This window comes from Phyllostomus hastatus, unplaced genomic scaffold, assembly GCF_019186645.2.
Source record: "Phyllostomus hastatus isolate PE091 unplaced genomic scaffold, TTU_PhHast_1.1 phas_contig_159, whole genome shotgun sequence".
Lineage (NCBI taxonomy): Eukaryota > Metazoa > Chordata > Mammalia > Chiroptera > Phyllostomidae > Phyllostomus > Phyllostomus hastatus.
The window spans coordinates 30462747-30476186 of NW_025333640.1; the positions used below are offsets into that span (position 1 = coordinate 30462747).

General features: G+C 43.9%; 1 protein-coding gene across 2 annotated transcripts; it reads left to right on the top strand.

Annotated features, from left to right (window-relative positions):
* The first annotated feature begins 3968 nt into the window (after positions 1 to 3968).
* LOC123814051 (mitochondria localized glutamic acid rich protein) lies at positions 3969 to 11179 on the top strand. 2 transcript variants are annotated; one of them, XM_045831590.1, is made up of 4 exons: positions 3969 to 4111; positions 7827 to 7897; positions 8694 to 8787; positions 10326 to 11179. In XM_045831590.1, the coding sequence occupies exons 1-4, from the start codon at positions 4030 to 4032 to the stop codon at positions 10805 to 10807; spliced, it is 729 nt and encodes a 242-aa protein (XP_045687546.1). In that variant the 5' UTR covers positions 3969 to 4029; the 3' UTR covers positions 10808 to 11179. The 2 variants fall into 2 exon arrangements, with proteins under 2 accessions (XP_045687546.1, XP_045687545.1); XM_045831589.1 differs by having other exon boundaries at positions 3971 to 4111; positions 7827 to 7930.
* Positions 11180 to 13440: the final 2261 nt, after the last annotated feature.

Consider the following 13440-nt stretch of genomic DNA (forward strand, 5'->3'; position numbering starts at 1 on the left):
GTCACTTAAATTATTTGCTCAACTCATCATGGGAAAAAACAGGCTATATAAACTCCATTTCAAGCCTAAGAAGTTGTGGGTGGAATTGTGCCCCCGGAAAAGATGTGTCATCATGCTAAGACCCCAGTATCTCAGAACGTGACCGGATGTGGGAGTGGGGTCACTGTGGTTAAGAGGAGCTCATAGTGGAGTGGGGTGGGGTCTTAATCCAATATGACTGGTGTATTTGTGAGAAAAGACACATGCAGGGAGAAGACAGCCACGTAGTGATGGAGGCAGAGATTGAAATGGTGCATCTACAAGCCAAGGGTTAGCAGCAAACATGAGAAGCTGGAGGAGGCAAGGAAGAGTTCTCCCCTACAGGTCTGAGAGGGGGCGTGGCCCTGCTGACACCCTGACTACAGGCTTCTAGCCTCTGGAACGAGGAGAGAATAAAGTTCTGTTTTGAGCCATACAAGTTTGTACAGTTTGTTGTGGTTGCCTTAGGAAAATAATACACGGATGTTCGGAATCCCATGTTTGTTTTGCTGTGGAAGAGCAAGTGTGTAGATGGGGAAAGTACTGAGTGAGTCACCCCCGAGAATAGTTGAAGAAGTGACCATCTTGATTACCCTTTCCCCTTCATTTTTTTAGGTCATCAGGAGGGTGCTTATCAGGAATTTCTTAATTGCTTGCTAATTTGTCTTCCTAGATACTTCTCTGAATTATTTCACTTTATATCCATATTGATTTGTTGAAAGTACAGTTCACAGCCTAATAATTTAGTGCTAAGAAAAACAAAGCTGTTTCTAGCTTCCTGTGGAGTTTAGGAAATCACTCCTCTTTGAAGGTTGCTTATTAATTATATAGCACTTAAGCCTTGAATAAGTATGATTAGTATTGCCAGTAAAGGACCCTTATAGTATGTTTTCAAAACAAGTACCTTTGTTAACAGTCACAGTTAGTTGGAGGTCATCTTAGATGAGCCAAGTCATCTCTGACTCTAAATCTTGTTTTTCCTGCACCAAGAAAAATGTCAAGGATGCTTGCTCAAGGGCAGCACTGGGGACGGCGTGACTAACGGCGGGCGAACTGGTGCCCGAGCCTCACGCAGTCTTCTGTAGCAAAGACCCCATGTCCAGCTTCTCTCGGGTTTGGGAGAAACCGTTTGCCCCGGAGTGAATCTGACAGCCCACAAGCATGTCCTCTCTTGGGAGATGTTTCAAGATGCAAAGCGAGTTTGACATGGAAATGGAAAGCTTCGTGTCCTCCAGGAGCAGTAGATGGAGAAAATTCCCTCCCATCCAAGGGGCATGAGCTTTTAACTAAGATGCAAAGGGATCCGGACAAGTGACACTCCTCTCACCACTTTTGCCTTTCCCAGCTGGGAGGCCACATCCGGTCTGAAGGATGTGACAAGCTCCCCACTGGGCGGTGCCACCTACCAGACAAGACAGTGGGACACAGTGGATCCTGCCGTGTGTTCACTGAAAGGCAGCCGGACACAGTGAGGCAGCCTTGAGCTCTGGCTTAGGCTCGAAGTAGAACCTAGCACCGCCCCCTCCCAAGGCTGAGCGTGTTTCACGCCTAACGTGCTTTAGGGGTCCGCGTTTTACTCAGACCCTAAGTCAGACCTGGTATCTGACTCCCAAACTCATGCTCTTAACCACACTAACTTGATGGGGGTTTTTTTCGTATGTAACAGTGATCATCAGCATTCCCCTACCTACTCTTCAGGAGTGTTAAGAGTTATGAACTACAAAAATAGGTATGACAGTACTTTGGGGAAAGTTTTTAAAACCCTATGTACATATGTGTTAATTTTGGTTGTAATCAAAGGCCTTAGATTACATTTATGAATGATATCAGGCCAGGGGTTTCTTTGTGATCATTGACCCCATTGATGGTGGGCTTGGTTCAGTATCTCTTTAGCCTGGTATTTTAACCTCTGTGAGTGACAGCGGAAATCATCTCTTACTCATTAAAGAATGCTCTTGAGTGCGGGCTGCAAACCAAAGTGTCGCGGGTTCGATTCCCAGTCAGGCCACATACCTGGGTTGCAGCCCATGGCCCCCAGCAACCGCACATTGATGTTTCTATCTCTCTCTTTCTCTCTCCCTTCCCTCTCTAAAAATAAATAAAATCTTTTAAAAAATTTAAAAAAAGAATGCCCCGGAACAGGGCCAAACCCATTACACTGAATAAATGTTTGTGAAATAAGTTATAAGCAATCCTCAGCACCTAGCACAGTCCCTAGCATACTGCAGGCATTTTGACAAGTACAGTTTGATAGAACCCGGGGATGAGCCAGAAGGCCTCAGACTGTATACCCAGACCCCGGTCCACACCTCAGTTCTGCAGGGGAGCCTGACATGATGTCCTGGGAGCCATCACCATTTACAAGTTCCTTCTGTTCACTCAGAAAGAAGTATTTTTAGGGGAGCTCCCAACACGTCAAATAACTATAATGCATGCCATATAAATGCATTCGTTGCTTTTGACTATTCCTCTCCCTGGCAACCAAATCCAAATTCAGCCCTAAGTACAAGAAGGAAAGAATGAGAGGTAGTGGTAGACAGATTTGTTTTCTTGTTTTTAAATTTTAAATCCGGCCTTGCCAAACTTTGGTGGTTAGGAGTGCTCTGGACAGATTTGGGTTTGTGTGTCCATCTGTCCTAGCTGCTAGCAGTTCATTTAACATTCTCCAGCACCGGCGAGAGAGCTGGTCCCTGCTTGCAGGAGTGTGCGTGCTGTATGCTGTTCAAAGCTAGCGAGTGTCCCCATCTTCGTTTTGTTACTTTCAGCCCCGCCTAACTTCTCGGTGGAGAGTCCAGGTCTAACCCCTTGGTGTGCTGCTTAGGAGTCCAAGCTTGACCTCTTCTTACCTACAGATTACCTAATTGCTCTGGTTAAACGTTTAATCCTTAGGAATAGCTAGCTACTGTGGGTATCAAAAAAACAAACAAAAAACCCCCCCAAAAACAGTTCTGACCATTGGTTTGTACCCTCCAAAGGAGAAGATGTGAAATATCATTGGAACTGTGTTCAGAACTAGAATCTCCAAAGAATGTTTAGTTCTCAAGTAGCAAATGAGCAAATATTTTGTCTGTAACGTGCCTCAGGGAACTTGGAACCAGAAAAACGATGTTCCCATTTTTTATTTTTTGACGACCATTAATCCTTATACATTCCTGCCCACCACCTGGTTGCTTGCTTAAAGGGTGAGTACCACAGCCCTCAGAGGGTTGAAGTGAGAATTAAAGGAGACATAAGTGAAAGTGCTTTAGCTGTAAAGTGCCAAACACACATAAGGGATTAGAGCAGCAGAGTCCCTACGGAAGAGTATTCATTTAGAAAATGTTGTAAATGATTGGTTTTCGTATTCAAACTCTGACAAATTGTTGTAGCCACAATGAGTCAATCGACTGGAATCTGGGTGAAGAAATTAATAATTTAGCATTTTAGTTGATGCGGAAATACTAGTTTCACATCTCACAGAGGAATACACAGCATTTGGGGGGTTTATATTTAAAGTCCTTGTAACAGTGAATTGCCTAGAAAGTCCGCCATTACTTGGGGACTTGACGATTCTGAACATCACCCAGGGCACTAAGGGAAGGCAGAGGCTACCCCGCTCCCTGCTCCCTTTCCACTCTTAGGAGAGCTAAGGGAGTGCGTGGCATAAAGTGGATTCATCTTTCATCCGGCGTGATGAACCAAGTGTATGCCTTGCTCCAGATGCGAACCCGAAACACTTCCAGCCTTGACTGAGGAACTGCACTTAGCACAACAGTAGCGTACCTAGCAGGCAGGTGACAGCGACTTCTCGGTTTCCGATCCCGGTTCTGAGATGCCTCAATCAGCTTCTTGGATCTCTGAGAAAGCCACAGAGCCTGGAGACTGGGGTCAAGGCAGGACGGTGCGGACAGCGGCCGCCCAGGCAGGGCTGGGCTGGGGTCCGCGCTCCACCCCGAGGCGTGGCTCGCCCAAGTTCAATGCGTCGGGCAGAGCGCGGGCAGCAGAGGCTGCAGCGTGGAGCTTGGCGGCGCGATGTATCTTCGCAGAGCGGTCTCTAAGACGCTGGCGCTGCAGCTGAGGGCGCCCCCCAGCCCCGCGCCGCTCCGGAAGGACGGTGAGTGCCAGGCGCTGCCCCCTGACGCCTCTCCCGCGCTCCGAACTGAAGAGAGCAGGAGATCCTGCGGGCGCCCCTGTACCAGTCTGCCCCCAGTGGGCCAAAACCCACCCAGAGCAACATAAGCCTGAGCTGGGGGTGAGGGGGGGGTGGGATAGGAAAGGGTCCGGGGAAGACACCCCGAAGTTCTTGGAGACTTTGAAAGTAGGGAACCTTTCCAGCTTGTGAATACAGACTAGGCTTCCTGGGTTCAAATCTCGATCTTAACGCAAGTGCTTTAACCTCAGTTTCCTCATCTGTAAACTGGGGATTGTATGGTTGAGTTTTAATGGGTTAGTGTGTAGTTAACGCTTAGAAAAGTGCCGGCTAACGTACTCTTGGCTTACCATTTTTACTACTGTAAGGACCAATGCACTCTCCAAGTTCGTGGGGAAGTACAGGCCTGCGGGGGAGGGGAGGCGGACACTGACCAGCGAGCCAGGCAAGGTGCAGGACGGGCTGCCGGTCCAGTGGAAGTTGGTTAAGACTCTTAAGGAAATAAACTCAAGACTCGGCTGGGGCGCCGCAGCCTCAACCCACGAGCCCGGGCCCTGGCATTCCGCGGCGAGGAAGAGGCTTTCGAAGCACTTTCCTTGGCGGCTGCAAACAGACCTGGAGCTGTCCAGCTGTTGGCCTCCACCGTCCGTGTATCTATCACCGTTAGATGTGCGAATTCGTGGGAAAAGGGGGCGTATTCAGACATTTCCTTAAGGGGGAAGTTGCACTGAGAGCTGGAAGCCCGTTGACTGACAGGCACCGAAGCGCCCAGCACAGTGCCTGCGACACTGTAGGTGCTCAGGCGTGAGTGTGGGAGGGTTTGTCACCCGCACCAGGTTCGCGCTCCGACGCCGCTCGGGCCCCAGCCGGCTCTCGGCGAGTCCTCCTCCGTCTCCCCTCCCTTTCTCCGTGTCCGTGACTGGGGGGCTGCTCGCAGATCACTTCGTGGAAAGTTCTCAGGTCTCCCTTCACGTCGCCTCACTTCCTAACAATTCTCGAGTAGCTTTAGCCCAGTTTGTGCATTTGAGCCAGAGAGAAAGAAAACTCTTGCGGAAAACTCCATGGGCCTCCCCCACCTCCCACTTCGGTTAGCCCAGTGCTGGGGGGGGGGGGGCGACGAAAGGTCTGCCCAACTAGCTTCATTTTTCTCTTAAAATGCTGGTTCGCCTTACAAGTAACGGAAAGAAAGAGTCTTCGTTTTCCTTTGTCTTTATACCGAGTAAGACAGAACCAATTTTTTTGGCTGATGAAATGGAGAAGCCATTCGTCTTCAACTTCTGAAGGTGAAGGGCTGTTGTGATGGGGGTGGGGCGGGAAGAAAGATGGGGCCCCCGACCTGGCCTTTCGCGCGGGTTATCTGTCTGCATCCCCCCACGGTCGTCACGCACGTGTGTGTGTGCGCGCGCGCAGATGGTTCACATAATTTCCTGTCTACCTTGGGGCAAAGGAAGAGTGGTTTAAGTTGTCTAAATAGGTAGTTAGCAACACTGGTTGTAGCAGTGCTGATCTTTCTCTCATTCTCACCTAACTACTTTTCTGTAGCACTGATTTGCTTGTGTGTTTGAAGAACTATTATTGACTGGAAATTTGGCTTCAATCAGTTAGCCTTTTATTGGTTCTTTTTACTCTAAGGAAAAAGAAAATTGTTTCAGTTTTATTGAAGGATAAAATTGTGTGACTCATCAAATTTTGTTATCGGTTTTTTCCTTTTAAAATGTAACTTTTTAATGAATAAATAACTTAGGTTTATAATAGATCATTCAGAAAAACACAGAAAGGCAAAATAGAAGTCATCTGTAATCCTACTCTTCATTGAATACCATTATTTACCTTTATATATCATATATATATAATATTTACCTTTATATATAGTATATATAATATTCCAGGCCTTTTCTCTCCCTCATGCATTTTTTCCCTCGTGCACAAATTAGAGATGGTCCCATACAGATTATTTTGATATAATTTTGCACCTAATATGTTGTAAATATTTTCTCAAGTAAGTAAATACTCTTCTGGGAAAATTATATCTATTTTCCCCATTGTATGAATATGCTAAAATTTGTCCAACTAATCCTTATTGAATATTTATTTCCCATTTCATTGCATTTTCAGTAACTTTGCCATAATTGTATTTGTATTTAAGTCCTTACTTAAATCTCTAATAATTTTCTTTATTTCTTTCTATTTAAAAAATCTTCTTGATATTTATATCTGGTTGACAACTATAACACTAATATGTTTTCTATTTAACAACAGATGTATTTTAAACTAACAAAGTCCCTCTACAAGTCAACCCCATAATCTCTTACCATAGCTTATTTGGGTGCATTTGTGGGAAATATTTTTTCTAAGAAATGGACATTTATATTCAAACTAAAACCATATACATGAACTTTTCCAATTCTACTACCACAAAGATTTGCCAGCAGTGCAAATTTCTGGTCCCTGCACCGATACTGTCTCTGTCAGGCCACGCCAGATCCCTTTGTCCTTTCCAAACCACACAGCTTCTGCCTCCAGCAGTTTCCCTTCCCTCGTTTATCTGACAAACTCCCACGGTCCTTCAAAACTCAGGCCATGCCTTTTTTTTTTAATCACTTTTTAATCGTCATTTCTATAATAGGCCATGTCTCTTCGACTGTGGCAGCTACCTTGGGCCAACTGGCTGAGTCTCCCCTGCACTTGCACGCTGTTGTTGCAGCTTCTACTGGCACCGATGACAGTGCTGGCTGCGCTGTCCTGAAATTGTTGTCCGCAGGCAGTTACTGGTCTGGACACCTGCTCCCTCTCTGTAGGCTGTGAGCTCCCGGAGGCCAGGGGCCTCGTGTGTCTTGGTCACTGTTGTATCCCTACTGCCTCTGAGAATGCCAGACACATAGTAGGTGCTCCACTGTGTTTGTTGATGGATAAATAAATGTCTCCACATTTTTATCCTTAAAATAAAGAATTTCAGCTTTGTGAACGTTCAGCTCCTTCTAGCTTTAAGTTTATTATAAAAATTCAATGCCAGGAAATCTGGTAGACACAAATTCCAGCCCTACGAGTTAATATATTTGAATATGAGGACACAGCACTATCATCTATTAGTTTGCATAGAATTGTACTTCTATTTCAGATATGACCTTCTTGCAACATTTGTCTTAGAAAAGCTTCTCGCTGACCATCTTCAAAGGTTTTATACTAGAAAAATATATTTACATTTGTGTTACAGACTTATAGAAAGTGTGTTAAATTTCAATATGTTTTATTTAACATAAAGATTTAAGTATAAATGTATTTAATTCCTTTTTTTAAAATAATCTTTTCCACTAAATCCTGTGGTAGAGTACATGCAGTAAACAAATTTCTTTTGCTTATGTGCCTCTTGTTTGACTTAAAAATTGTTAGTGCTATTTTTCCTGTCATTTCTCCTTACTCGTGCCTGCACTCCTTCCAAAAAAAACCCATGGTGCTAAGCATCAGAATGACAGGTTTCATAAGTACTCGTCAAATTAGACTGGGAAAATGTCAAGTGCAATTATTACCATACCTCATCATACCGTATTCTCTTAAGCTCAAGTCACTCCATGTTAATAGATTGTAGGTTCACTGAGCAGGAGTTTTTTTAAAGACATAATTATTTAAAACAGTTTTGCTTAAGTGGTGGAGCTAACTGTGTTTAAACTTGTTTTCCCAGCATCTTTCCGCTGGATGTCATCTAAAAAGTTCCCTGGATCGCCTGGATCAAACATGACCTACTATCTGGTGGTAGGTGTCACGGTCAGCGCTGGTGGATACTATGTAAGTGTTTGCCCCCAGCCTTCAGGGATTCGTATGTTTCACGAGCTATGGGAAACTCAAAGCAATGTGAAGGTCAGGACATGGGATTCTGAGACAGGCCCAGGTCATTTTAATTATTTGAGGGTCTGGAGAGATGAAAAAACATAATGCCAGACTGGTGTGTGAAACCTGTGGTGTATATTAAATGCTTATGTTTAATAAACAATTAGTACCCCTTGGAAATAACTTCCAAGGTCTAAATTTGAGCCCCTCTCCTCCAATGGCCTTGTACTCCGTGTTCGACTACATTAGTTTTGGAAAAGCTACGTTCTCTGGGCCACCCATGAGTATGAATTACTCTAATATCATCATCTCTTCAGTTCTGCTTAAAGTAGTTTCGTTTTCTCATCTTGCACCCTAGCCCCTTGAACGAGAAGACAAATGTCCCCCGGGATGTTGCTGCTGGGAAGGTCAGCTCAGGAGTGTGAACTTGTGCACAGGGTCAGCACTGGCGTCCTGAGAATGAGGGTGCTGACTCAGCAGATCGGGCCTGTCAGCTGCCTTTGCCTTTCTAGCTACTGTGTACGTTTTCGGTCAGCTTCCACCCCTGTTAGAGCATTTGTTTCTCTCCTTCTTTATGGATTCTAAAAGGAAATGAACAAGTAGACGATGTGCATTGCTTCTTCTTCTTTGAATTGTATATATCTTTGAACTTGGCATGATGAACATCAATCATGACAAAAAAATACTCGAGAAATACACTTAATTACACGTTTGCTTTCAGACTTACAGGACAGTGACATCTGAGCATGGCAAACACAGCGAACCTGTGGCAAATCTGAAAGAAAAAACCAAAACAGAGTTACAGCCACTTGAAGGTAAAGTTAATCTATTATTATTTTTTCCTTGAGGCTCTGATTTTCACCATCTTAGCCTAAGGATGCTTCCTGTTTGCGTTGGGCTCCTTTCCTAACTTAATCCAGAATGGCTCTGGGTAGGAGTTCCTTCAGACAGGGAAAGCCCAGCCCAAACCTAGAGACTATTGGTATGTGTATCGGACCAGCGCAGTCAATACCCAAAACCGCTCTGCACCGATACTGCTGCCCAGCAGTTCTGGCTTCTCCCCACCCAGGCTCCCATTCACGCAGGCGTGACTGTGGTGCCTGCCTCTCAGCGGCCTGACCTCTCGTTTCCCTCGTTTTTTTTTTTTTTCTAAAAATATTTTATTTTTATTTATTTTTTAGAGAGGGAAGGGAGGGAGAAAGAGAGAGAGAGAGAGAAACATCAATGTGCGGTTGCTGGGGGCCGTGGCCTGCAACCCAGGCATGTGCCCTGACTGGGAATTGAACCTGCGACACTTTGGTTCGCAGCCCGTGCTCAATCCACTGAGCTATGCCAGCCAGGGCCCCCTCATTGTTTTTTTAAACCATGAAACTAATTCCTGTTTCCGTTTTGGCGAAAGCCATCCGGACATCTCTGCGGGAAGTGCACTTGACATTAGTAAGAATCGGGTGTGTCTGTTGAGCCCTTCAGGTGATCTGCTTAATGAAATGGCAGCTACAGGAACAGAAGCTTTATATTTGCACACTAATAAATATCCCTGGCCTTACACTCCATGCTTAGACCGTACTTTTCTCCCATCTCAACTATAATATTATTATTATCAGTTACTGTGAACATTACTTGGTGACAGAGATAGTGGCTAGAACTGCTCATGGACCAGTTTTAACCTTTCAGTCATGATAATGATAAGAAACATAATTCATTAGCAAACATTATTGAATATAACGATAAGAAGGCTGATTGTCATACTGATAAAATGCAGCATTTCTATAGCAGTTTAGTGGTTTTAACCCCCCTTTGGTGTACAGTATTGTATTCAACCCTCACAACAGATTTGTGAGATAGGTATTATTAATATCCCCCACTTTGCTGATGACACAACTGAGGTTGAGAATAAAGGAGTGATTCCTCAGGGTCATTGGCTAGTAAGTTGGCTACTTCTCCATGCTATCTCACGATGGGTTGGCTCTTAATGCTCCTGTCCTTTGTATTTGAATAAATAATACATGTAAATTCTTTTTGAAAGTTCAACATGTTCAAAGGGTTTGCAGAAAAGTCCATTCCCCCATGTTCCCTCCCCAGAGGCAACCAATAATACCAGAGTCTCTGAATGCTCCTGGAGAGAATCTATGCAAGTATAACTAGCTAGGCATGTAAGTTACCCTGCTTCTGTCCTAACACACACAGTACTAAGCTGTGTACATTGCTCTTTTTTCATCTAACAGTCTGCCTTGAAGGACATTACACCAGTGCATGTAGATCTGTCTCATTTTTTTAAGAGCACAGTGTTCCACTGTCTTCCCATGCTCTTTCAATTAATATTATACTTTGCTTAATGGACTAAATCTTACAGGCGAAAAAGAGAACCCTGTGGAAGCAGAGCAAGCAAGTTCTGAAGTCCCTGAAGTATGTTCAGTGGAAGCTCAGGTGGTGGATGCTGAAGAAAGCTCAGATGCTACAGTTGCCCCCGTAGCAGAGGCTGCAGCCTGTCCCGACACTGCGCAGCCTACTCAGGTGGAGACCCCCGCGGTTGGGGCCGAACCTGGGCCAGAGGTTCCAAATGTGGCCACGGGCGAAACCGCCGAAGTCAGCGCCGAAGTCAGCACTGAAACAACCTCGGAGGTTACCGGTGCAGCTCCGGATGAAGCCTTTGCCATCGATGATGATAAAGGTACAACAGAGAACGAAAGCTCTGATGAATGTGCTGAGCTAGAAGAAGCGAATTCTCCAGCTGAGTCAGAATACTCTGCTGGGGATGCCTTAAAGGGAGAAGCCAGTGCTGGTGCTGAGGCCGCCGAGACCGCCGAGGCTCAAGAGGAATCGCATGCAGATTGACACTTCAGCACAAAGTGCCATAGAGACTGACAGGTGCTTTTGTAGTTTTAGTCATCTTAGTTTTGGGGTTTTTTTTAAGGCGTCTTTTCTAGAATACTTTAATGTGCTTTGAAGATTTTTGGTATCTACTTGATAGGTTTCAGGACTAAAGAATTGGAGATCTTACGTGTCTGAGGTCAAAATATGACATTGCAGTGAAGAGCTTCAGAGACTCTCGCCTTGGGGTTTAAGTTTTGTGTCATAGGAACTGAGCTATCTGTACAACCTGCTTTCACTTTAACTTCTCTCTGCCTTCACCTCACCGCAATGTATGCACATCTGGATTCTTGAGTTTGGATGTGAACTCGCTTGAATAAAGCTGGAATATCTTTAGTGCTTCTGTTTTCATTCACTAGTATTTATATGTTTAAATAATACAGTGTATATGAACACACACATGCATCACATCACATGAACTTCTCAGTACCATCCAAGAAGTCACGTAATCTAAGGAAGACTCTGCATCCAGCAACACGTGGTCTTTATCCGTGGCAGACTCCCCTCCTAATCGCAGGAGGAGCGGACACAGTTCTAGGAATTCTACTGAGCCACGATAATGTCCACTAGAAGCCTTTCAAACAGAAGAATTTCCTCATTTAAAAACCTTCCTTTTTTTTTTTTTTACATTGTATCATGGAACATTCCAAACAGAAGTGTAGAGAACAGCGTAAGGCATCTTCGTGAGTTCCACGTGCAGATTCACTCAGGATCTCAAGGCCTGGCAGCCCTGGTGTTCGCCGCCCCACCCCCTATCTCCTGCCACAGCCACCCCGGATAGGGAGTAACAACAGTGACAACGATTTTCTAGTGTTACTATGTATCTAGTCGTGATCAAATTTCCTCCACTGCCTCCTAAACGTTCCCCCCACTTCAGTTTGTTTTTGAGTCAGAATCCAAGTAAAGTCTTCAAATTGCAGTTGGTCAACATATTCTTAAGTCCCTTTTTCTATAGGTTCCCCCTCCATCTCCCTTTTGCAACTTATTTTTTTTTTAAAACTGGGTCATTTGACCTGTAGAATTTTTCACAGTCTGGGTTTTGGTTATTGCAACATATGTTTTTTGTTTTGTTTCAACATGTTCCTCCCTCTCTTTTTCTTAAAGATTTTATTTATTTTTAGAGAGAGGGGAAGGGAGGGAGAAAGAGAAGGAGAGAAACGTCAATGTGTGGTTGCTTCTCACACACCCCCACCTTCGGACCTGGCCCACAACCCAGGCATGTGCCCTGACTGGGAATCGAACCATCAGCCCTTTGGTTTGCAAGCCAGCACTCAATCCACTGAGCTACACCAGCCAGGGTCCATTGATATAGTCTTTAGATCTAGAAGTTTTATCAGTTAGACGTATTGTTTTGGCAGGAATACTTCATGGGTGGTGTTTTTACTTCCATCAGGAGATACATATGTCTGTTTTTCTCTCTTTGTGATGTCAGATGTTATTTATCCACTTTTTCATTAGGAGTTGTAAAATGGTGATATTGTCATTATATCATTATGTATTAGCGGGATCACTACTTTAAAGAGAAACTTCTTTCACCAACTGTTTGGTTACGCTGAAATACAGTCCATACAGGAAGGATAGAATAAATACTTGGGTCTTTATTTTCATTTCCAGTTTTCAAGACAGTAAGATGGCATTCTCCATAAGTGACCGATAAGTTATTTTTAGCATGATTATAAACTCAGCAATTTAAACATAATTTACGCACTTCAATCGATTGCCGTTATTACCCTTATCAATACTCAAATTTTCCATCAATGACAAATGGGAGATTCTTCAAGAGGTCTTCTGAATCCATTCCTCTTTTAAATTAATTTTTAATTTATTTTTTGAATCCTTTTGGCTTAATGCTAATAGTCTTGGATACCATCCTTGCTTTCTGGTATAAGATGTCAATATCCTGCCCCAGACCTGAAATCAGCAGGAGCTCTGCTTCTTTTTCATGTGGTTGTAATACTTAAGGGCTTAAGTATTTAAACGACAACCTGGGTGGTTAGGGGGTGCCCATTGCTGTCGCTGGGCTGGCCATCATATCGAGGCCTTTAAGGAGACAGAACTAAAGAGTTTGCTTTTTTAAAGATAAAATAACATCATGAATTCATACTGATACCTCTGATTCAAATTAGGACCACAGGGTTTTTATTTAACCTGACCAATCTTCTATTCTACTCCAAAAATTTGCATCTCAAAGACACCAACATAATTACTCAAGTGAATTATCCCGTAACACACACACACTGCCATCTCAAAACCAAAACTGTTTTTCATTAATAATAAAATTACTGAAAACACTTCAGAATTTATTTTGGAGTACTTTTTACCCTTACTGTATACACAGTGATCTACTGAGATTAAAGTCACATGCAGCAGCTCCTCCCTGTGTAGCTTTGCATACTCAAATCATTTTCAGATTGCTTTTGAAGGATTGCCTTGTAAGACCATTATAAACTTCTTAATAATGATGTAAACCCCTTACCTGGCTCTAAAGTGAAATCTATGAAAGAAGATATATGCAGAGAAGTCTATCTTTTCCCTTCCTTCCTTTCATCTGGTTCCTTCCACTTTGCGGGGTTTTTTTTTCTTCCATATTTTGGTAT